At 48.4% G+C, this 25,868-nt stretch overlaps 1 protein-coding gene across 6 annotated transcripts in view; it reads right to left on the bottom strand.

Annotated features, from left to right (window-relative positions):
* Nucleotides 1-25,868, bottom strand: part of LOC138516848 (zinc finger protein 638-like) — a 1,099,812-nt gene that overhangs the window by 640,166 nt on the left and 433,778 nt on the right. For all 6 annotated transcript variants that reach the window (XM_069632280.1, XM_069632282.1, XM_069632284.1 and 3 more), the window contains exon 10: nucleotides 8,572-8,606. In XM_069632280.1, the coding sequence (XP_069488381.1) occupies nucleotides 8,572-8,606 (35 nt within the window). The remainder of the gene's footprint in view (nucleotides 1-8,571; nucleotides 8,607-25,868) is intronic.

The following is a 25,868-nucleotide window of genomic DNA, read 5'->3' as shown; positions in this document are numbered from 1 at the left end:
GTTGGTCTTGGTGGCCGTCCATGACTAAGGACGTTAATGACTACCTGGCGACTTGTTCCATCTGTTAGGGAGAATTCTCATTCTATGGCTAATTTCCCTTACCTATAGAGTCACCCAGCAGCTTTGCTGGTTTTGAAGGTTTTATTTTTTTCTCCTGCTAAGAGTGAGACTTTTTCCAGGCTATTTTTGTGTTTAATGTCTATGGGGTTTTTCTCACCTCCATAGGAACCATCTTTATTCACACGTGTTACACAGCACCCTCTGTGCAGTGACACAGGGGTGTCGTAGCGACCCCCAAACATAGACTCCATATCCTGGGACTGACTGTCTCCCAGGGCATGTAAAGTCCCCATTGACTTTACTAGTTAATTTTTACGAACTAAACCAGTACAACCCATCTTACTATGGAGGTAATGGAAAGGGTTAATAGTTCCCTTATGTTCATTTTCAAGAGGGTACCGTACAGTCCCTCTCTCAAAAGTTTCTGGCTGGTGGCAGTGGTTACTACCGTAAATATCCGACCGCAAATAGTTTCCTATGGGATTTTTCCATTGTTCGAGGCTACCACAATTTCTGACAGCCTCTAACATGCCGCCGGTTTATTTTAATATTCACTTACTCCGGTAGGTTTTGCCAGAACTTTAATATAAATTCTTTTTCGTGTCTTTCTCTAAACTCCTAACCCAGGTCGGGGATCCTTTGTTCCTCCTTTTGGCGGGCTTCTACCAAGAAGCCCTCCTTTCGGCGCCATCGAGTCTGGGGTAGGTCCATTGTGTGGGAGGGGGAGTAGGACACCTGGACAGGGTTGCCTCAGCAACCCATGTCGCCCTCTATCCTGATAGGATGGAGGGTCTCCCGCCAAGATGACCACTCCTCGTTGTGAGTGATAGCTAGGCTGTATGAATGGGGATCTTTTTGCATAAAAGCAGGGTCCTGAGGACTGGAACAGCAAGACGTCGCCACTGGAACTAAGAAGCCGAAGAGGAGAGAAGCCAAAGACACCTGCAACAACTGAACCACCGGTGAAGCCCTGCTGCAGCATCTCACCACTTTTCTCCACACGACGAGAGAAGATCTTCATCTGCAAGAGCCTTTTTCCCTTGAGCTGGTGGGGCCAACCAGTTTGCCAATAGCCTTCCTGGACCTGCCCTGGTCGAATCGCCAGTACCCTGTACTCGGAGACCAGATAGCCAGGCACCCGTCCACCCGGACCGCGATTTAAAGGAGTGTACCTTTTATTCGTCAGGGCAGCACCGCGGCTGGTTTCATCCCTGGGTAGTGCAATAACTCGAACCTTCCTCCACGACGAGAGCCTCTCTTCCTCTGCTGGATCCCTCGAACTGCAGGAACTACCAGGAACAACCGCCACCGCAGGAGCCACTTATTCATTTTAAAAGGTACATTGTTCCGTCAGGCCGCCCTTTCTGCGTGGTAGAGCTAAAGGTGTTTTAAATCTTTTACCTACCTGTTGGGTTGGCCGCCCCTCTCATAACATTGTCTTTCACCTTCTGCATCCACCTTTTCAAATCGTTAACCAAAGATTGACTGCAGTTACAAGAACATTTTGCTCCTGGGCCCTTGCCCTGTACCACGGACTCTGGCACAGGCCTATTGACTTTAGCTATATTTGTTAAAACGGCCTTCTCTAGATTGCTTCTCAACTAGAACTGTGTTGGTGCACCTACTTCTTATAACCACCTTTTCCTTCCCACTTTTATAACCTGTGAAGTGCCATTTTGCTCGGTTTTCATTTAAGTATTCTTTATGCTAAAGTACTGCCTTGCCTAAACTTGTTCACAAACTTATGGGAAGAGTTGCTAGGGTGTGTAAGAAGATATTTCTGTATAACTTGTGCTTTCCCTCCCTTGTGAGAAATTGCTATAGTGCCATTTGTGTTTGGTTTTCACTGTGCCGTTTTGCTCAGTTTTCGCTCTTGCTCAAACTTGTCTACAATTTAACTAGGGAGTTGTGTATACTTTCTTTGACTGAATTTAACTTGCTTAATAACTGTGATAAGTGTGTTTAACTAGAAGTGTGTAAAATAAATATATATTCTTTTTAATACAAAGTTTTGGTCAGTGTTTCCTTGTGCCATAGTACTGTAGGCCTATTGTGTAAACCCTGAATACTGCTCATCTCCCTCTTGAGATAAGTCTGACTGCTCAGCCATAGCTACCAACTAAATCTTTGTGGTACAGACTGATACCAAAGGGGATTTATTGCTCTCACCTGTAGTCCTAATCTTCTGTAGTGCTCCCTAAGGGAACTTATACAACTGTTGAGTAAATAAATATATATTCTTTTACTTAGAAACCTTGAGTCAGTGTTTGCCTGAATCATAGTAATTGCTGTCCTTTGTGTAACTATGTGTACTGCTCACTTACACTTGAGATAAGTCTGGTTGCTCCGCTACTGCTACCACTATAACTGTGTAGTACAGGCTTGTACCAAAGGTGAAATTGTACTGTCACTTGTATTCTTAATTGTGTGTAGTGTTTCTAAAGGGTACTGCATATAATTCTGCCTAACACCGAGTACTTCTTTTCCAGCATGTCCCTCTTCGCCAGGGCGGAGGCCGGTTTTCTCATCAGTGCCATGCCCTCATCACAAACGTCATCCAGGAGAGGCACAGCTAGAATGGTCTTCCTTTTGGCCTCACGTCATTGGTAAAGGAAACCTTCCTTCTTGGTCTCTTCTGGCATTAGCTGGAAGAGCTCAGATGGGCTGGCGACCATGGTGTGGAACGACCCCACTTCATCCGGGGGAGAAGCCATCGGTCGTGGAGAAACGCAGCCGTCGTCGTCCGTATTTGCCATTTGACACCAGTCTGTGGAGAGTTGAAAGTATGTCCCGCGGTCTGTCCCGGGGAGGTGTTGGGAGGGGGTGTGGTAAGCTTGCTGAGCCCAACTCCCACGTCAGTGATTCTGCCTTCGTCGACGCCCCCTCTGCGATTCCGCCATCATCGTCCTCAGCATTTCTGCCGTTGTCGTTCCCCATGTCCTCCGTGACCGTGTGAACGGACACCAGGTCCCCGTATGAGAAAGAAATATCTGTGTCCCGGAGCATGGTTGAGGCCTCCACTCCTCCGTCCCACTTTTATGCATCCTGAGGGGTCGGGTTTATGGATGGCATCCTCTTCTCCAGCGTTCTCTCTGCTGGCTTGGCCGAGGCCTCCCGCCTCGGGCCTCTCTGGGCGCCGTTGGGGTACCATGGACCGGGTCAGCCCCTTTCGCCATCGAGAAGGCGGCTGCCACCAGCTCGATCTTCGAGGATGACTTCACCTGGTCCATGTGGGCTTTCATGGGCAGGTCGGACACCTTTGCCTGCGCCTTGGTCTTCTCCGGCTTCTCCCGCAGCTTCCCTGGGTTAGCCGATTTTCTCTTCGAGGAGGAGCTGGTGCGGTGGCTGGAAATGGAGGCAGACGGTGAAGATGAGCGTGCCCTGCCCGTAGCAGGACCCGGTTGCGCAGCAACTTCAATGTAAACAGACTTGCAGTGCTTGGCCTTGTTTTAGACCCTCACAGATTGAGCGCCCTCATAGGACTTAGAAGCCTGCTCCCCAGACCAGCCGGTCCTGGGTGAGGCATGCCCCTGCTTGCCGCGCAGGGTAGAGGCCTTGGCATTGATCCACGCTGCCAACCTACTGTGACGATCCTTGACTGTGCGCTTCGAGAAACCAGGCAGATTTCACAATCCGCTTCCCTGTGGTCCGAATGGAGACAGAGGCACGGAGGAATGTTTGTCCTCCACAAACACGTTCCTCAATCCACAGCAGGAGCAGAGCTTGAAGAGGGAGCCTCCCTCCTTCTCCTCCGACATGGGCTGGCATGCAGCGTAGGCCCAACGTCCTTCTGGAATATTCGATGATCCTCTCGACGATTCTCGCCATTGAGGGGCGTTGAAAAACACTGAAACCTGCTTGCCGAGCAAAAGAGCACACATGCTCTATTTGACAAAAACAGGAACTTTTTTTTCGAAAAAGCGGCATAACGTAGAAAAGTTCTCGAAGCAAAACACAAGGACACCCAACACTTGAACCTGCGGTAAAAATCTGACAATGGCTGCCAGAAGAGGGGCTTAAGGAGAGGGCAGTCATTGGCTGGGGCAGTGTGACCCAGAGCTCAGTGATTGGTTTATAGGAGAAAGACAGTTTGTAAGTAAAAGTGAAACTGTTTTTCCTTTTACTGAGGATTCCCAGCCTGACGACCGGGAATCTTCATGAGCATTTGAATCCATGCCAGACCCCATGCTGGAGAAGCCCTTACCTGGAGAAAGTGGAAGTATGTCTGTGTGTGAGAGTGAGAGACGGATGTGGGGGCTGGGACTGTCTAGTTCCAGTGTACATCCATGCCAAAGCGTGTCAGTTGCTGGGCAGATATGGCACATTGTCCCTAATCTGCGACACCATCCCAGAGTAGCAACAGTATTGTGAATGGCATATATCGGTTATGGCACTAGAAAAGCCCTTTTTAGCCACTTTCTCAAAGCAAGTGCTTTAGAACGGGATCTGGTGTGCCTTCTCACTTGCAAATTACTTGTATTCTTTCCCCATCCCAGCATCTCCTCCCACTCCCTGAGTCCCTTACTAAATCCAACCCTAAACACATTTTGCAGTCCTTGCGCTGTATTGCCCTCTGGTACTGTGTCTCAGATGGTAAGATTTCCATGCATTTCTCTGCACTTTGTAATGGGATATTGCCCATGGTTTACACTTTTACGCAAATTTGCACACCAATGTACCCCATTACCTGTTCATCCCCCATGTACAGTCCGGCCTGCTGTATGAGACTTGTGTGGTAAATTGTTCCCTCCAGCGTAACCAAATGTGCATCCCTGCTTCAAAGGCTTGTTGCCTTCTAAAAACAACTGCACTGGTACCTGTAACTCCAAGAGCACTAGGTCACCAGTTTTCTAGCTATGGAAGGACTTTGTAAAATGGAGTGCCTTTTTTAAATAAGGCTGTGTATAGTGTTTCTACCTCCTTTCTTTCATAGGTATTAGTGTGCTAATTTGGTTCTTACTAACCTTGTACTCTATTCACCTATTCTGCTGCACTACCTTTGCTCAGACTGTGCAGTGTTCGAATGTAAAGTGTTTACACTCCGTAGTCAGAGCACTCAAAAAGTGATTATTGTATGTATAAATAGTGTACTTATAGTGAAATAGTTAACTGTGGTTTTTAATTGCTAAGAAATTGTCCAAGGCCTAAGAAAATAGTTGTATTTTTATACATTCTGCCTGACCTGTGTTAAAGAGTGTGCGATGACTGAACCATTCACCACTCCCAAGCTTCAAGCCTTACCACTCAAACTTCCTTGATATTTTGGCTGGACATGAGCGTCTCTTCCTGTACACCAAGATAGGAAGGCCTCAATCAGCCCACAGAGTAGATTCTGAAAATCCATCTGAACGGGAGTAAAGATGGATACCTAGTAAGAGGTTAGAGCAGTATTCAATACGCCTAACACTACAGGTGAGATGCACAATGGATGGATGTTCCTGGAGCAACTTAGCTTGATCCTAGCAGCGGTGGTGGTAGTGGAGATGCTGTAGTTTAGAGTCACTGTCTGTTAGGGAGAATTCTCTGTTTAGGCTGAATTTCCCTACCTAGTGAGTCCCCCAGCAGCTTTGCTGGATTTCTGGGGTTTCTTTTTTTTCTCCTGCCAAGAGTGAGACTCTTTTACCCTCACTCTTGGACATGTTGAAGTGTGTTTTCTTGGTTAAACCTTGTGTTGAATGGGCTATGGGGTCTTTTACCCCATAGGGCCTCATGTATTTTTGTGATGTGGGTTACACAGCACCCTCTGTGCCGTGACCCAGGGGTGTCCTAGGGACTCCCCAACATAGACTCCATACCCTGGGACTGACTACTGTCTCCCAGGGCATGTAAAGTCACCAAAGACTTTGCTAGTCTTGAATCCTGAACAGAACCAGTACAAACCATCATATTGTGGACGTACTGGCTGGGGCAATTCGATTGCCCCAGGGTCTGTTAGTCGAGGGGGCACGTCTCCGTCCCCCCTGATCGAGTTTTGGCTGGTGGCAGTGGAAACTACTTTTTATATTCGACGGCGAATATTTCCCTATGGGATTTCCCATTGTTTTAGGCTAACACATTTAATTATTTATTTACGGTAGCCTTAAACATACCGCCGGTTTATATATTTATTATTATAACTCCGGTTGGGATTTTTTGCCAAAACTTGATTCTAAAATGGCGTTGGCGTTCGCCTCTGTAACTCTGACCCAAAGTGGAGCCCTTTGTTCCACTTTTGGCGGGCTTCTCCACAGAAGCCCTCCAAAGTGGTGCCACTCTGTCTGGGGTACTTAGGAGGGGTGGAGGGGGATTTAGGCACCCTGGACTGAGTTACCTTGGTAACTCAAGTCGCACTCCGTCCTGATTGGCCCAAGTGGTGAGCCGGCCGGCTCACCACTTAGCATGTTTGAGTGACAGCTAGGCTGGGTGAATGGGGGTTTGCTGCATAAAAGCAGGGCTTTGGGGACTGGAACTTCAGAAGTCGCCACAGGACCAAGAATCCGACGAGGAAAGAGCTGAGCCGACCTGCTTCGACGACACCACCCGGTGGAGCCCTGCTGAACCGTCTCACCACTTTTCCCGACGACCGAGGAGAACTCTTAACGGAGTGGCTCCTTCCCTTGACTGGTGGGGACAACCAGTTTTCGCCTTCTTTTCGCTTCTCGAGGTATCTCGTGGCCGCCTTGCCAGTGCCAAGCACCCCGGCAACCGGAACCCCACCACTTTTACCCCAACCACGAAAGTCGGTACAACCCTTTAACCGGAGGACTCCGCGGCTGGTTTCTTCCCGGGCAGTGCAACGACCTTCTTCTTCTGCTCTTCAGCGAGAACTTCTTCTCCCCTGACCGACGTCGAGCCTTGCTGCCACTGCCTGGAACAACTGCCACCGCTGGAGGATCCTTTCCGCTTAAGGTACCGTGTTCCGCCTGGCTTCCCTTGCTACCGACTGTACGGGGTAGATTTAGCCCCCGGCTTTCGACCCTGGGAGTGCCTGGGACACCCTGGCTAAACTTTCTAAACCACTCTAAACTCTTTCTAACTCTTTGCAAGACTTTGAATCCCTAATAACAGTGTGATCTTGGGCACATTTTCGCTCCGGCTACTCTAAGAGTGGGCCCTGCCTAGTGACTTTTGCTCACCTGTGACTTTGTGCTTCTTTGAGCCTATTGCAAGTGTTCTGGACCTTAGAGTGGTGTGTTTAACCCATTTCTGTTTCTTTTTTATCCCTTTCTTGAACCTACTAGAGTGTCATCTAACGTTAAGCACTCACCTCTGTTTTAATTATGTGATGTTAACTTAGAGTTGGCTAGATAGGAGTAAGGGTTGAAACTGCTTTTATTATAACTGTGTTTGAAGTGGTTTTACTATACTTTGCTAGAGTGTTTTCAACTTATGTGTTCTTAAAAATAAATAACTATATACCTTTGAAACCAAGCTCTGGTCAGTGTTTGCTTGTGCTATTGTGTCTGAGTACATATTGTGTATACTTTGCATACTGCCTAACTCTTCTTGAGGGAAGTCTGACTGCTCAGCCACAGCTACCAGGTAAATCTGGGTGGTGCAGACTGCTACCAAGTGGGTTTACTGCTATACCTGTAGTCTTAAATCTTTTGCAGTGTTCCCCAAGGGAACTGCACAGGTTTCTGCCTAACACTGTCCAACAGGACTCTAAATGTTGTGGGCTTTGGTTGAGTGCATGATAAAGTCTGGTGGTGTGAGTGGGTGCTGGCAGATCGGGGTGGAAGATAAATTTTAGGGAGAATTCAGGCACGAGCGCAAGAAAGGATAAGATTTTAATGACTAGCAAACGAGTGCTAGGAGATCCGTAAAAGGTAGCATTTGCCCGTAATGTCACAAAAATTAACATTTCAGCACAAAACCATGAATGTACTAGATTCCGTAAACGGACATTATGACCATATGGAACCATTAAACGGTAAAGTGACATCTGATTAAAAGTGATGAAAATATGTGAATTGCATTTGATATTCATTCTACTTACATATGTGTCATATTATGTATTTATGGTTGATCTCCTAAAATTCTGACTAGATTCACTATTTCTTTGGTCAAGATTACTAGCACCAAAAATAAAATTGCATGCTATATTGTATAGTACATCAAGCTATTGCACATTTCGACAAGCGTTCCACTTACACTTTGGCTGTTTACTAAAGAGTGCTATACAAATATAGATAACTGCATTACGCAGCACTGGAGGGAGTGGTAGGTCAGGTAGGAAGGATGAGGGAGGGTGCAGGGATGCTCCCTCTTTGGCCAGTAGGTGATGTTTAAGCAAAGCTTTGAAGACATTTTGAGTTGGTGAGCTTCGACTGATGGGCAGACTGTTCTAATGTAGCAGGGCAAGTAGGCAAAAGGTGCGGAAGAGAAGTTAAAGGGAGGATGTGAAATGGTGAGTGCACAAGAGGGTGGTTATATAGGTACAGTCAGCCAGGTACTGAGGAGTAAGACCGTTCATAAATTTGTTGACTAGGAAAAGGATCTCCAACTAGATATGCATATTTGACTACTTACATTTCCATCTCGGCGGCTTCTTCTGAATCATCACTCTGTCAAGTAAAAGAACAGGAATAAGGAGTGGATAACATGAAATGCCAGCTCAAATCAATTTTAGCTAGTTCCTTATGTGCAATCCAGCTATACCTCAGCCTAAAACATTTTCATTTCGCTAAGGAGGATATCAATGCTCTGGTAGTTTCAGTGACTAATTCAGAGAATGGTTTAACCTTTACCCGTTAAAATGGATTTTCCGGAATCAGCTCTGTGGACAGATTCCGAGAGGCCATCGGTTATGGAGTCACAGCCGCAGATGAACACGTTACTTACCCCGGGTAAAGTTCTTTCGACTGGATGTTCCTCCATTATAACACACACTGGTTTACTCACCTGCCAGGACTTCTTATATTCACACGTGGTTCCTCTTTTATTACCACAGTTAAACATACCGTTTTTGGTATATCACATGTCCTTGATTCATCTTTCGATTTGGGATTCCCCACCCCCCAAATTTGAATTCCATACATTCATATATGGCGGAGGTCCTTATTTGCAATATGCCTCTGTGGTTTTCAATCAGTCTCTTTGTCTATGTTTCTCTGGGTTAAATTGTTATAGTTTGAGCTTGGTGTGATGCTGAAATGCCCCTGGTTTCCTACTATGACTAGGCCGACTCACCGACTTGGCGTAGTCATTCATGCCTAGCAAAGGTTTGCCGTCTGATTTCCACTATTGACTGCTCTCACATCGTTCCGGTCTCTCTCTCGGCTTTGCCTCTTCACACCAGGTCCCGTTTGGTGAAACGCTGGCTTCTTCGGTTGCTGGCTCCTGGCGCGTCTCATCCTCTTAGTGTTCCTCTGCTTCCGCTCCGACGAGCCGCTCGACCACACCAGTACATGTTTCCAAACTTCACAAGATTCGCAGAGAGGTGCAACGCCTTCTCCCAAACGTCAGCAACCTCAAAGAGATTGCCCTCGTTCTTTAAATGTCCTGCGTACTGGTGAATTCCGGAAACAACTAGAATGCTCATTGAGCCTGAAGGTCCCTCTGCTCTGCATTTTTCTTTCCTTCTTCCTTGTCCGATTACTTGGGTGATTGTGGGAAAAGGAGTCCATCGATGTTGACTGATACAGATCTTTCAACAGTTCTGAACGATGAGCCAGTTCTATATGGTGGATAATTAGAACTGGAAATGGTTGTTTTGGAGTTTTTATGTTTTAGACCAGGGATGGAAGTTTGGTCTATAGGGTTTTGTGAAAAGGTTTCTCTATTTTCCCTAAAAGGGTGTGGTGGGGTATAGATGTTTTAGAGTATTGGGTATCTTAGGATTCTCTTCATGGGCAAATGGGGGTTACCAATTCATAACATCTCCCTGGAGGTGGTCTCCTCCCATGTGATCCTACCTCATATAGCCAGCCCCAGTGTCGGGTAGTGGCAGCCATCCCCTGGTCACATGATTAGTTTACTGCCGTGAGATCAGTGATGACTCCATTGGATTCATCACATTCCCTCCACAGATTGGTTTTCACCTTTCTTTATCGGGCCTGTCGGCTCTTCCACTGAAGAGGGCTTGGGGTATAAATTCCAGGTAGGCGTAACAAAGTGCTATGCTAGACATCCAAAATAGATCCAAAAGAAAGAAATCTATTCCATTCTTTCTGGTGCAGTCAATTCTCCTTTCATTCTTGCCATCCATCAGTCAGTGGACTTCTCATAGATTGGAAACCTCCCTGGTTAAAGGTGTGTATTATTTCTCTAATCTATTTGGCCAGTGTATCCGATTGCACAATGTTGCAAAAGGAGCATCACACTAAACTGTATTTTACCATAATGTCGCCACCATTGTGATGACATTACTACAATTGCGCCTGAGGGCGGTACAAAAATCCCAACCCCCCCATTACTGCACTCAAGCAGATCAGGAGTTGCGGGGGTGTCCCCCTGCTCTCCTTGGGCTCAGTAACGGGGTTTGCGGGGGTGTCTCCCGCTTACCACTGAAGTAAGCAAGGATAAGATTAAAGGAAGTACCCTGCAGCGTCACCACCACCCCACATAAATAGGAGGAGCTGATGCTGCAGGGGTACAAAGATATCAGCAGCGCACACAGGAGTGCACTGCAATAAAGGTAAGTGGTGGGGGGATGGTGAGGTTGAGGTTTTAGGGATTGTGGGCCAAGCCAGGCAGGTAGAAGTGATCTATCTGATCACTTCTCTGTGCCGTTATTGCATTCAACATTTTTCGTCAGCAGAATTACGGGCGGCGCAGTGATCACATAGATCTCACTACTTATTGTGCATATTAATGAACAGGGCAGTCTAATGGAACTTACTTCCACACCCAGTTTCCTTCCTACTTTATGCTATGTCATCTTGGCCATTTCTACATTAAACTATTCTATTCTTCTGAAACATGTTCCTCACATGTGACCATGTTACTAATCGGTTCATCAGATTGCCCTCACCCTAAATCCAATAATGCAATTCTCATCTCGGCAAATGTGATGTACGTGTTACAGATTTTTACATTTTACACTGATACTTTTAAGCAAAAAATATTTTACCATCTCAAAATAACAGATGCTATGATATATGAATCATTAACACCTGACATTTCTGCGCAAACATTTGACTAGTTTGGAAATAAAAAATGTGTTTACATTCAGATAGAGCTGTTCACCCTGAAAAATTGAAAAAGTAACTTTATACAACTTTCAATTAAAATTTACAAAACTGATTCCATATGTAATTTTTAACTAGTATATTTCTTTTCTTTACAGGTCATAGGATAAATAACAATATGAAATGGCATCTCCACTTCCTGGTTGGTAACAGTCATATGGTTTTAATTACTTTAAAAGTCCAGAGCTGGTCATTTATGACTGCTGAGAAGGCTGGCTGTCATGGCACAAGTTCTTTGAGGTTTAATTTCTCAAACATTTTTATACAGCTTTGTCCCCTTGAATGAGGATAGCCACTGTCACTTTAGCTCACATTTGGATTTTCTGTTGGAGACGGATTGTAACATAGTAATGTTCAATTTGATCCTCTCAAAGGATTACGTGAGCTCCCCTTTAGAGGCTAAAAGGAGTACATATAACACTTTGAATTTCAATAAATATGTCACCACCTCCATGTCCCCTATGGGGAAAGGAAAGACCAGACACTCCCCAAAGCAAGAACACATCCCCACACATTTTTTTGAAAATCAAATTTTATTGGCATTTTAGGTTATAACATTATGCATTATATATCAACATTGTTCTCCTTGACACGATTATAACAGTGACCCTCTCCCAACCCACCCCCACCCCCACCCCCTGCCATAGATAGAGCACAGGTATCTGGAACATCTGGCGAGCTCACAGAAAACATTTCAAGGTACATTCAGGTAGTCCCTTGCACATTGGAGTCTTGTTCCCGGTTTTGTTGCCCCTATGAGACATAACTTGTGTTTCACAGCATTTTTGCACAATACCTTTCCTGGCGGCCTTTCAAGTTTGGGTTGTTCCCCACATTCGATGCTGCCGCTTCAGCACAGGAGTCCATATTTTTCAAAAAAAGGGAGCCACATTTATTCAATGTTAGATTTAGATTTGTCAATAAGGTGTGTTAGGAACTCCATATCGTAAATAGCCGGGACCTTGGTGACCCATTCTTTTTCTCCTGGCATGTGTGGACTTTTCCACTTCTGGGCCAGACAACACCTAGCCGCCACCAACATGATCTGTAATATATGGCCTTGGGTGTCCTCGTGGTCATCCCCCGTATCAATTCCAAAGAGGAGGAGCCATGGACAGAGGGTTCTGCCCACCCGTCGACTCCTTTAATCCAGGATAGAACCTCACCCCAATATGTCTGGACCACCGGACACCTCCACCATATATGTGTATAGTCACCTTTTACCGTCCAACATTTCCAACAGTGTGGTTCATATCCCACCCTCATCCTAGCAATCCTCTGCGGGGGATAGTGCCACCTATGGAGTACCTTCAGCGCCTGGTGTCGATATTGGAGCGAGGCTGTTGAGCGGTTGGCACGTATGCACAATTTAGACCATCTTTTATCGTCAATTACCCCCCCCCCCCTTTTGTCCTTTTCCCATTGTATCCGCGCTGACGTGGGGGTCCCTTGGTGCTGCCAGAAGGAGAAGTTTGTAGAGACGGGATATCACTCCCTTGGAGCACCGGGTTCAAAGTCGGTCAGGTCCCTCCTGTGGGTGCCCCCTCCCCCCAATGAGGGTTCGGTGAGATCTCCCCTAAGCTGGAGATAGCGGAACGATGAAAGGGTGCCCAACCCCAGGGCCTCCTCAAGATCTTCCAGGGGTACAAAGGAGCCCCCCACCAAAAGCTGGCCTGTCCTGCTAAGACCGGCTTCATACCATTGTTGAAATGCGGCAGGTTCGGCTATCTGGTCTATGAATGGGGGGGCCCCTAATGCAACTCAATGGAGATGGCCAGGTTGTCAGCCATCTACAGTAACCCCCTTCTCTCCACACCGACCAAAAGACCCCCGCACCGGGTGGTGCAGGATCCCTCTAGAGATGCGCGATCTGGGGACCCATAGCCACTCATCTAACGTAACAGGGGCGAGGACCTTGTTGTCCCTCGCTACCCACTGTTTTTCCGTCCCCGGGGTGAAGTGATCTATCAGCACTCTCAACTGGGAGGCCTTGTAATATGTCTCCAATTCCGGGAATCCCACACCACCGTCTTCCTTGGGCCTAGTCAGTACCTCGTAGCAGATCCTGTGTTTCTTGCCCGCCCACAGGTATCTCAGGAGGACTCGTTTTATTTCTGCTAGAAATGTCTTGGGTACCTGCACGGGGAGCATTTGCAACAGGAATAGGAATTTGGGGAGAATCACCATCTTCACCAGGTAGAGGCGTGCCATCTTTCTATGCGCCTCTTCACTTCTGACCAGAGTGAAAATTATCAGGGAAAAGGTTGTCAGGGCTGCGTGTCACTTGAACGCCCAGATATCGAAACCCATCCCTGTGGAGCCCTCCGATGTAGTCTACCTCAGGCCGATCTTTCAATGTGAATCTCCTATCCTTACCCCATTAATTGCCTCGTCTTTTCGGACAGATATCGCCCATGGCTCAATGACCAGCGCACATATTAGGGGGGATAGAGGACATTCCTGCCTTGTGCCCCTCCCCAGGGAAAAAGCCTTTGATTCCGTCCCGTTTGCTACTACCTTGGCTGTGGGAGTGGAGTATATCGCCGACATCCAGCCTAGCCACCTTGATCCCATCCCCAGAGAAGAGAAAACCTCCCCCATAATGGCCCAGCTGACCCTGTCGAAGGCATTCTCTGCATCGAGAGCCAGCAGGAGGGCCCCCTTCTCACGAACCACCCTCAAATTCAGCACATGGAGGACCTTTCGCATATTATCAGAGCCTTGTCTATTGAGGACGAATCCCACCTGATCGGGGTGGATCAAGCAGGGGAGGCATCTCTCTAGTCGTGTCGCCAGGATTCTGGCGAAGAGCTTAGCATCCAGGTTCAGAAGGGAGATCGGCATATAAGAGCCACACTCTGCCCGGTCCTTGCCAGATTTAGGAATTACAGTAATTAGAGCCTGCAAGAACGTGGGAGGGATTGAGTCTTCGTTTCTGATTTAGTTAAACAATTTAGTCAACGGCTTAGTCAAAATGGATTGGCACATTGTATAGACATCCGCTGTGTATATGCCCCCCCTCCGCCCCAGGGCTTTACCGGCTTTTAACCTCTTGATGGCACAATTCACCTCTTCCTCTGATATTTCCCCATCAAGGCCCCGACGCTCTGGCTCGGTCAGTCAGGGTAGAGGGTGTTCGGCCAGGTACACCCGAATCGCCTCCAGTGACTCATCCCCTTGTTTGGAGTAAAGCTCCCTGTAGAAGTCGGCGAAGCATTCCACTATTTGCTCCCTCTTCTTGCACTCATTGCCCCCTTTATCACTGAGTCGTCCCACCTTCCTTTCCACTTCGCATCCCTTCGCCCAGCGTGCCAGAAGAGTCCACACACTATCCCCCTGTTCGTAGTATCTTTGTCGTGAGTACCTCAATGTTTTTACCACTTCCCCTATGAAGACCGTGTGTAATGCCTGTCTTTTTTTATTGCATTTCCTCCAGGAGGGCTTCTCGGTCCTCCCAGTCGAGGCTGAGTCTAGCACGCATGGCCCTCAACTCTTCTTGGATCCTCTTTTCAATAAGACACCTTTCCTGCTTACGCCTGGAACCCTCAGCTATCAGGAGACCCCGGAAAGTGGCTTTCGCGTCCTCCCACACCATCACCATATCGGTTTCCCCGTTGTCATTTGTTTCAAAATAATTTTTCATTTCCTTCCTTCCGCCATCGAGAGAATCTTGGGGATACGGGTAGCGACCAGTTTGCCACTAATAACTCTGCGCCATACATCCACCCAGTAATGGTCCCTTACGAGACCCTGAAGGGCTAAGCTGTCCCTGGTGCCTCCCTTTGCCCCCGCCCCCCTCGCTGACCACCAGTCCAGTTGGGGGTCCATTTATGAGGTTGAAGTCTCAACCAAGTATCATGGCCCCCCTCAGCCCATTCATCCATTACCCTAAAAATCTGGGTCAGAAACCGTATCTGGTCCGAGTTGTGTGCATATAGGGTGGCCAGTGTAATTCGTTCCCCCTCATAGGTGCCCTTAACCCCCAATAATTACCCCCCAAAGCCCCTTTTGGTTTCAATTTCTGTGAGGAGAATGCCCACCCCTTTGTAGTGGGTTTCTTGTAGAAAAAGGACCATTAACGGTTGCTTGCGGAACATGTTTCTCATCAAAGATCTATTGTTCTGAGAGTTTAAGCACTTAACATTCAGTGTGCCTATTCTTCCTTCAACCAATGCTGAACCTATTCTTCCATTCAACCACTCCGGTTGTGATAGTGTGCGGTACAAATGTCCTTTAACATTAACATAACATTGTTGTCCTTGATCTCATTCTCTTTGTACCCTACTGCATGTTTCCGATCTAGAGCCCATTGTGGAGCATAGGGCCATGGCTCGATCTGGGTGTTCCCATTCCCCTCTCCCCCAACCGGTGTCTCCACTACGAACCGCTTACCCCTTCCTCCCCCCCTCTTGTTCCCTCCCTCACGTCCCCCTTTTCAAGGCGTTCGTCTTCATCCCCCAACGCATGTTGGGGTTAGTCAACGAACCACCAGTTACTCTTCCCCAGCCCCAGGTAATTTAGTCACCGGGGTTCCCATCTCAATCTTCATGTCGGGCCATACCCGCTCTAGATTTGTCAGTGGAGACCAAGTCGATATCACTTGACTCACCCCTAGCCCACATTATAGAAATTCCAACCGGGCCACAAGCCCATCAACACCTTGATAACCGTCAAGAATCAACAACTGGCTCCTCAACCTTAGGAGCTAACCTGACACCAACCTGACGTTTGCCCATTGGGTCTAGGAGCCTCAGCCCTCAACATCTTCGATGCCCTTGCGCGGGGATATCCGACCAAAAGCAACAGTCCCCCAAATCTTAGAAGATAATTTCAGCGTCACTTTAAGGGTCGCTCGGAGGCCGAAGAGGGGTGTCTAGTCTTTTGGAACTTGTGGGACCCTTTCACCTTTGCTTTGCCTCTGAACATGTCTGGGCCACTAGGGCCGCAGACGGGGTCCCGAGCGTCTCCTTCACGGCCACCGGAAGGGCCGTTCGCTCAGCAGATCCTCTGTGACCCTCTGAATGTCTTCCTCAGACACGCGATGATGCTTCACCCTCTTCCATTCGAAAGTCCCATATTGTATGCTCCCCAGATTCTTGACCTTTTCCAGGATCTTGTCTTTGTCCCTATAGTAGTATAGTCGTGCCAACACCGAGCTAGGGCCTTTGCCTCCCCCCTCCAGCCCGGTGAACTCTGTCCAATATGATCTCCTCACCGGCATCCGCTCCCAATATAAATCCGTATGATGTCGTGTACCTCTCACCATCAGATTCCGTCAGGTCAAAGATGCGCAAGTTATTTCTCCTCTACCTGTTTTCCATGTCGTCGACCTTGAATTGCAGTTCCTCCTCGCGACGTTGCACCTCCATGAACCTTGCCTCCATTTGAGTTTCCAGGAGTGCTGTGGAGAGTTGGTTCTTTTTGACTCCCTCCATGCGGTCTTCTAGGGTAGTTACTTTCTTTGTGAGGTCTGGCAACTTGGCTCCCATATCCGTTCTTACTCCCCGATTTCCTCTAGAATCATCTGGATATTGTTTTGAATCAGATCTGGGGCCAGGGTGGAAAGGCCCCCGGTGGCCATCTCGTCCTTGCCGGCGCAAAATTGGTATTTGGAGAGGGCTTCCTTCCAACTCATGGGAGTTGTGTCCAAGTAGGATGAGGCAACCGCCCTATGGCCAGTGCATGGTAATGAGTGCCGCTTACAAATTAGTGGGTGTCTCCTCGGTGGAGCTCTGGCGATGTCAGTGGATAGGACGCCATGCCTGCGGTTGTTAGTTCCGGGGAGGGATTATATCTCTAGGGGGCCGCTGGGTACCCTCACAGCCTCCGCGTCCTGGTCCCCGCGTGGGGGTCCCGACCTCTCTCTGGGTCAGAAGTGGTGACTGGCGGGCGAGTAGGGCACTCTGTGGTCAAGAAGATTCCTGGGGGTGTGTGTGTGTATGTATATGGGCCCTGTCCAAGGCAGGATGGGATGCCATCCACAGTGCTCCTTGGGGCACGGTTGTACTCAATCCAGATAGGACTTTAGGGCCCAACTCAAGAGGGTTTTCGTAAGGTAGCGACCTACTGGGGGGCACCTCCCTCTGAGCCCCCCATCCGCTGTGTGGGTCGAGTTGTGTTCTCCCGGCCAGCTGTGGTATGAGCGTGCACAGGCCCAGGCCGGGGTAACCCTACTGGAGCTGTATGTCACAGGGTCCACGTAACCCGTCCCCCGCAGCCAGTGAAGGGCAGGCATTGGGGGTCCTCCAGGGATGAGGGCCTAGACCCAGGGGTGCTCCCCACATCTGCCTGTGAAGGCTTTGAGCTGTTTTGGTTCCCAGTTGTCCTGGGCGTGTGGCTCTTCCCCTAGGCCACAGCAGCCTACTGGTGGGTCTGGCCGGACCCCACGTGTGTTGTAGGGGACGTGGGTGTCCAATCTCCCCCCTGTCCCTCCGGATCCGCTCAGAGCCACCTCCTGACCTTGCGTATAACTTTCTGGGTGCCTGCCCTCCTCTTGGCTTGCAGTGTGGGTGCACTCCCGCGTTGGCCTGGACCACGGCGTTAGCACCAGGGGAAGAGGGGAGGGTTCACTTGGTGGTCGGGGATGGCCCCCAGAGCTTCCCTCGGCATGGGGGAGCAGCTGGGAAACCTCTGGTGTTGCGCCTCTCCCCCCGCAGGCCCAACTCCTCAGTGTCTCCCCGCTCGGGGCCGCGAGTCGAGCGGCTACGTTCCGAGGAGGGGAAGGCGCCCCCTCCGGGCTCAGGCGGCCCCGCCAAGCACAAGGAGCGTCCTCAGTCCCCGAGTGGTTCCCCCCCGACTGTGCGTCCTGGACGCAGGCGTTGCACGGTACTGCTGGTGTGTCCCAGCACCGCTCCTCCACTCGTCTCCTTCGGCCGCGTGGAGTGCGGCCCTGGGGGAGGGGCACCGCAGAGTCTGAGGCACTTCTGGACGTAGGGAGCAGCTCCAAGCTTCGGGCTTGCTTCCTTCAGTGGGTCATTGGTTCCAAAGGCATTTTCATGCCTCCATTTGCGAGAAGGAACCCTTTTTCCATGATGTCTCCCCAGATTTCCCAGGGCTGTGTGGGGAGCTCACGGCTCAGGCAGCCATCTCGCCTGCGCCCCCTGGTGGCCTTCCCCATCGACACAAATTTGACTATATTCTCCAATATATGAAAGGGGCCTCACCAAAAGAGATCAGATGGGTATAAAGAAGTAAGGGCAAGAGGAGGCTAAAATTGCTAGGATTAAAAATATAAAACATTATATGGAATTATTGGATCAAAGCCTATAGACATTCATTATTTCAAAACGACAATGAGGCCATGTTGCACTCCTTGAAAGAGGCGACTCACATAACTTTTGGAGTCTGATTAATGACTCAATGTTGCCTCCAAGTTAACCCTAATTAAAGAGGATTTATGGTGCACTTACCTTGGGGAGCAATATAAAGAAGGGTGTTGCATGACTGAGTAAATTAAGATGCACCTCATGAATTGGTATTTTCTGTGAATATGATAGAAGATAAAATAGCTAAGACCAGTTCTTCTAATTCATTGACCTATTGTATATTTAAGGAGAACATGCCCCTATGGTCACACATCTTGTATATATTGTTTACCGATGTAGCTAACACTAAAAAAATCTAAAGACTTGGAAAATGTCCTATCTAATAGTCATTTATAATAAAGGAGTGGAGACTGTCCCCTTCCAATTACTGCCTCATATGATTGATGGAGGCTGACTCGAAAATATTTGCCTCCATAGTCCTAGACCATGTCGAGGATTGGTATGATTAAATGAACATATTACCTATTTTTCAACAGGATTTCCGCAAACAAATGGGTATTGACGGTAGAGGTCTACTACTGAAAAGCCTCTAGAAATTGGCATGGAGAGAAAATTCGAATGACATCAATATAGCTTCCATGGATCTATCCAGAGTGTTTGCTCTAGTTGACCGCAGAACCCTATGGGCTCAACTAAAAAACGTGGGTATGCCGGACGACCTATTAAGCGTATTATTTTCCTTCATAAGGACTCATATATTTAAGTAAGGGTGAATAATGACGGGGTAATGTCCTGGCAAAAAATTGTTTGTAATGGACTAAGACAAGGTTGCCTATTGGCACCTATTCTATTTAACCTATACGTCTCAGACGTACATAAGGCACAAGCTAAATCTACTTTGGCATCCCCGAAAATTGGTAACTTAAAGTTAGCCTGGGCCACCTATGCAGACAACTTTATAAAGACCATACGCCTATAGGTCTACAAAGGTTGATTAAAAGCTACAATGAATGTATGAGTCCAAATAATCTTGCAATTAATACGCCAAAGGCTGTAATACTGAAACTAAGCAGATCTCACAAAAAATGTAATTTGCATGGTTTATTAATAAAGTGAACCTTCAGGCAAATGAAAGTATGATCTACCTGGGCCACCCCATTATCTCAAATCCAAACAAGGGCTTCTTTAGGAACTATCTCAGGGCTAAAGCTATGGCGCTGGGGAGTCAAATGAAAATAAATAAACACGTATGGCAGGTACTCTGCTTTACCAGCTATACGATTCTACTTGGCTCAGGCAATTCCTTGCCTGATATGTGGAGTGGAGCTATTCCCTGCTTGGATAGATATTATCTGAATTAGTCCTGTATGAAGCGGTCATGTGAAGAAAATTGTTCGGCCAGCTTCCGAAAGGCATCACACTTGAAGCCATCAGGTACGAATTGGGACTACGGTCACTGGCAAGCCTGGTGGAATGGAAAAAGCTGACCCTTTTCAGAAAAAGTTTCTTCAGTACTGAACACAATCTGTACACCATTTTAGGTAGGGAAGGCAGGGTAGGCACCTCCTTCCTTAAAGGGATTTCCACCAGAATTTCATCTATAAAGCTTAGATATCTTGAATAAAATGTACAGTACACCTATGATCTAGAGGGACAATATGCAATCTGTTAAAATAAAAAGTTGTCTATGACCATTGATGCGGTTATTAGAACTACACTATATTCCCAGATTGTGCCTTACGACAAAAAAGTGGGAACTCTGGAATCTTACTTGGGCTTTCCAGAAAAAAAGGCAAGAAACGATATATGCGTTTCAGATTCAATGTGGTACTAACAAATGAAATTCAATCTATAAAACAAATAGCACAGGCAAAATTGACAATTTTGGTGCCGCATCATAGTCGGAGGATTCCTCAGCCACTTCCAGACTCACCGCTCGTCTGGCAATAAGTGGGGCCTGTTTTTCGCCTAATAATTCTATCTTGCGTGTGCTCCTTTGCCCTCGCTGTAATGTCCTTCTTCCTCCTCACCATCATTGTTTGATGGCGTGACATATCACGTTTTACTGTGGCTTTTGGATCTTTACTGAGGCTTACTCATTGTGGACACCCAGTGTCTAAAACATATACTGCGAGGCTCCTATTTATATGTAGCTTATTTTAGCTTACTGTAACACTATTTCATTACGAAATGGCAGATCCAAATCCATACCTCTATTAGAAAACTCCACAATAAACTTGGTATGGAGAAAATTCTTGAGCATCAGCAACAGTCGCATCTCAATTTATAAGCTTGATCCTATAACATTTAATAAGAAGAACAAGTTACTTTCTTACCTGGTAACGTTCTTTCGATGGGATGTTCCTCAGACGTATTCCACATCTCTGACAGTAATGTCCACAGCTGTGCTGCTTCAGAATTTTTTTTCAGCGTCGGTGTCCTGCGTCCATGACGTCGATACGCTGTCCCTCGAGGGCCTCCGTCGAGAGCCGACGTCACTGGATGTTATATGTAGGACGCACGACACCCGTAGCCTCAGTTGTAGATTTTTCCCCAGAACGTGTCTGCCATTATGACTACAGAAAACCTTACGGAAACGTAAGCTGCAATCGCATAAGAAATTCTGTAGCGGGCAGGCTGGGAGGGTTCGATGTGGAATACGTCAGAGGAACATCCCATCGAAAGAAAGTTACCAGGTAAGAAAGTAACTTGTTCTTCGAGGGGATTGTGTCCTCCGACGTATTCCACATCTCTGACAGACTCCCAAAGCAGTATCAACGTATGGAGGTGGGAAAAGAATTTAGAATCTTAGAATGCCGAATCAAATTGCAGAATAGAGGACCGCCTTACCAAAGGCCAAATCTTGCCCATGGATAGAGTCCAGGGAATAGTGCTTTACAAAAGTATGGACAGAGGCCCATGTGGCTGCTTCACAAATGTTACGAATGGGAACACCCCTCTGCAGAGCAGTAGAGGCAGCCACACAACTAGTAGAATGGGCCCGTAAGCCTACCGAAGGGTCCTTACCCGCCAAACGGTAACATTCAGAGATAGTCAAAATGATCCATCTGGACAATGTCTGCTTAGAAACAGCTTGACCTAAACGCCTTCCAGCGTATCCAACAAAGAGTTGATTGTCCACTCTGACCCGGGACATCCGTGAGAGATAGAAACTCAAAGCTCTCCTAGAATCCAACCTATGGAGCCTCTCCTCTTCCTTAACAGGATGCGGAGGAGGATAAAACAGCCAGAAGAATTACCTTCTGGCTCAAATGAAATTCCGAACCCTAAGGACAACCCTGTCCTTATGGAACACCGTGAAAGGTGGCTTGGCGGAAAGTGCCTGCAACTCACTCACTCTGCGAGCGGAAGTAACCGCAACAAAAAAAAAAGGTCAACAGTCTCAATGGGCAAGAATGTAAGGGCTCAAACGGAGCTCCCATTAGGAATTTTAGAACCAAGTTCAAATCCCAACCCGGCACCTGGAAAGGTGACAGTGGAAACACAGTTCGCCCTTTTAGAAACCGAGAAATCAAAGGAATCATAAAATAAGAACACTCCTCAGACGAGCGCTTAAATATTGACCACGCCGCCAGGTAACCCTTAATGGTACCCACTTGCAGACCCTTGTGGGCTAATGAAAGCAAAAAAGACAGAACCACAGGAATTGAACACAGAAAAGGATCCACATTCTGTACCCTGCACCAGTCGGAGAACTTTCGCCAACGGCAACGGTACAGGGATTTTGTTGCTGGCCTTCTGGCCGAAAGCAACACCTCCATCACGTCTTCAGGAAGGTCCCAATCCTTGTACCTCAACCTTTCAGATACCAAGTATGAAGGTTGAGTGACTCGACATCTGGATGGAGAACCCGACCGACCTCCAGTGAGAGCAGATCGTCTCGTTAGGGAAGACTGCATGGAGGGCAGATGGACAGGTCTAGAAGGTACGGGTACCACGCTCTCCTGGCCCATGCCGGGAGCAATGAGGATCATTCGGGACCCGAAGCTCCGTAACCTTCGCACTTGCAGAATGACGGGGACTGGAGGAAACGCGTACAGCAGTGGGAAGGACCACTCCATTACGAACGCGTCCCCTAAGGCTCCTCTTAGAGGAAATTCCCGCGAGCAGAACCTTTTGCATTTCGGGTTGACACTGGTGGCAAAGAGATCCACTTGTGGGGTCTCCCAAAGGGCGAAGATCTCCAAAAGAACTACCTGAGCCAGCTCCCACTCGTGAGAGACTGTGCTCTGCCTGCTCAGAGCGTCCGCCACCGCGTTTTCATCTCCAGCCAGATAAACTGCCAAGATCGAAATTTCCTGCTGGATGGCCCAGAACCAGAGCTGCATCGCCTCTCTGCACAGTGGGAGTGACCCTGCCCCCCCTTTTTGTTGAGGTAGTGCATTGTCACTGTATTATCCGTCAATCAGGAAATTTTTCCCCTACACAGATGGCAGAAAAGCCTTCAGGGCTAGCCTGACAGCCCGCAGCTCTAACAGATTGATGTGGAGTCTGGACTCCGAGAGAGACCATCGACCGCTGACTGTCAACTCGTTGGCATGAGCTCCCCATCCCGTGAGGGAGGCGTCCGTCACGATCGTCACCTCCGGCCAGGGTAGCCAAAATGGTGTACCCTCATCAGATTGCCTTCAAAAGGCCCACACCACAGAATATCCTGGGCAACCAAGAGCGGCACCTGAACGGAATCCGACATCCTGCCGGAGGACTGCGACCACTGCATCTTGAGAGCCCACTGCAGAGATCTCATCCTCATTCTGGCCTCTGGCACCAGTGGAATGCAGGATGCCATGAAGCCGAGCAACCACAAGAACTCGAATGCCGGGAGACTGAGCACGTTGAAACTTGTCCACCATCTGCAGAATGTGATCACATGGGGAGGCGAACACTGCCCTAGGGTTGTGCCGAGCACTGCTCCGATGTACTGGAGCCGCTGGGTAGGTGTCCAATGAGACATCTTTAAGTTGAGGGAGAAGCCCAGCTTGTGAAGGGAGAGCGCGCCCTAATCAACCAATCGTCCAGGTAGGGGTAGACGTGAATCCCCCTTTCCTGAGATACGCTGCCATCAGCTTGGTGAAGACCTTCGGGGCAGAGGTCAATCCGAACGGCAGGACCCGAAACTGAAAATGCGAGTCGCCAACCGCGAACCTCGGGTACTTCCTGTGCTTGGGATGAATCAGCACATGAAAGTAAGCATCCTTGAGGTCGAGAGACTGCAACCAACCCTGAAGTTGAAGGGCCTGGAGGACTTGGAGTAACCATCTTGAACTTGTCCTTCCTGAGGGGCTTGTTCAAACCACACAAGTCCATGATGGGTCTCAATCCCCTGTCTTTTTTTGGGATAAAAAAATATGGGGAATACCTTCCCTTGTTCCTCTCCGCTACAGGCACCAGTTCTATGGCGCCTTTCTCCAGCAGGGATAGAATTTCCTGGGCAAGGAGCGGATCTGGACTCTTCAAAGAGAGCTTCCCCGGCGGAATGTTGTGAGGCTTCTGCCGGAAAGGAAGACTACTGTCCTGGCTATGATCTCCAGAACCCACACATCTGAAGTAATGTCACGCCATTCTACCAGATGCTGCGCCAGACTCCTCCCCCCCCCCCCAACCGGCGAACCATGGGACATGGCCTCATGACTGAGCGGAAACGGCTGCGGCAGTGCCTGAGGGCAAAGAGACAACTGCCTGAGTGGCTTTGGCACCTCGAGTACCTTGTTTCCCACCTCTGGTATGCCTACCTTGGCCCCTTTGACTGGCAGCTCCCCTCGATCTACCGAAGGAAGAGTAATATCGAAAGGAACCTCCCCTCCATTGCTATCCCCTTGGACGAAAAGGTGGTGGTTGACGTACTGCGGCGCTCAATGACTTTGCTGCAGCTTTGGAGGTCTGCAGCCTCTCAAGGCTTGTCAGCCTTGCTGCCAAAAAGATGGACACCATCAAAGGGCATGTTGAGAAGCCGGGACTGTACATCAGGAGCAAACCCCGACTTCAGCAACCACGCAAACCTGCGCATCACGGTGCTCACCGCCATGGACCGGCTGACAGCCTGCCACGTTCAGACCCGACTGAACAGATTCACACATGGCATCTGCCATCCTGGACGAGGGCAAGAAAACCATACCGTTCCTCCCCTTCGGGAATATGTTCAGCCGCCAAAGACACACAATTCCACAGAGTGCGAGTGAATCTTGCCAAGGCACAAACTGTTAAACTCACCTGATATCCACAGGGACGCCACCCAGCCGGGTTACTTGCTGGTATGCGTCTCAGCTTTGCCCTGATGTGGTCGGCGGGGAAGGTTCTGCCTGAAAATACAGGAGGACTGTGTTTCAGACTGACCGACTGGGGTAAGTATCCTCCCTCCACCCCTTTATGATTTCAGTCCCTCTGGCGCCCTCTCCTTACCTTGTGGTAGAATTAGGCGTGCTCTCTGTCCTGCCTTCTTTGCAGGGGTGCGTGGTCTTTCATGGGCGAGTGCGGTCCAATTACTTCACTGATGCCGGCCCGTTTGATATTTTTCAGGTAGGTCTTATTGCTGTTCTTTAGTTATGTTGCTATTTTGCATGCCTTTCTTTTTTTAAAATGTCTATTTTTTCTCCCTTAGGTATGCAGAGCTTCAGCGCGGCGAACTGCCTTGGTTGAGCCCTGCTGGTAAATGATGGCGCATTAAGAGCTCTATGATGCGGTAAGTAAGCGCTATGCGCAAGGCTGCGAAGTCTTGCCTTTGCTAACCTGCATTTTCCTTCCTTGTAGGGCACAGTGTTCTTCAGCGCGAGTGGTATGTCTGGAGTGGTGCCAGCCGAGAGGCGACCAGCGAGGTAAGCCTTTTGAGCAGTTCGTAATTTGTAAATGTCCCTACTGCTTTCTTTAATGTTACCTCTATCTTCCTCTTTCAGGTAGTTCTGTCCTGGAGGCGTGCAGATTCGACGAAGTAGCTGCAAGTGTTTAAAGATGAAGTCTGCAAGTAAGATGCTGCTGCTAATGATGTTCCTTTTATCTCCTTGCAGGTTCTGCTTCTCCGAGGTTCGAGGGAATAGCTGGACACGGTGAGCATCACGTTGCAAGCTGCAAAGTAACGCGAAGCGTGTTGTCTTGCTCAGGTGTGGTTTAAATAGCACCAACAAAATAGTCCAGGTAAAGTAGTCCCTATCTAGGCTACCACACCCAAAACACTAGACCACATAAGTAAACCAAGCTATGTGGATGCCTCCATGTTGGCTGACAATACAAGAAAGTAGTTCCCGAAGCACACGGTTTTTCATGCTGTATGAGCCGGGCGCCACAGGTGCCAGGAGTGGCCCCATGAGGGCTTTTGAAGAGGATGCCAGGCTCTAGAGGCCTGAGTCCTGACTCGACC

Source organism: Ambystoma mexicanum, chromosome 6q, assembly GCF_040938575.1.
Source record: "Ambystoma mexicanum isolate Mex_15411 chromosome 6q, UKY_AmexF1_1, whole genome shotgun sequence".
Classification (NCBI taxonomy): domain Eukaryota; kingdom Metazoa; phylum Chordata; class Amphibia; order Caudata; family Ambystomatidae; genus Ambystoma; species Ambystoma mexicanum.
The sequence above is the reverse complement of the archived record's forward strand: the minus strand, read 5'-3'. Positions and strand labels throughout refer to the sequence as shown.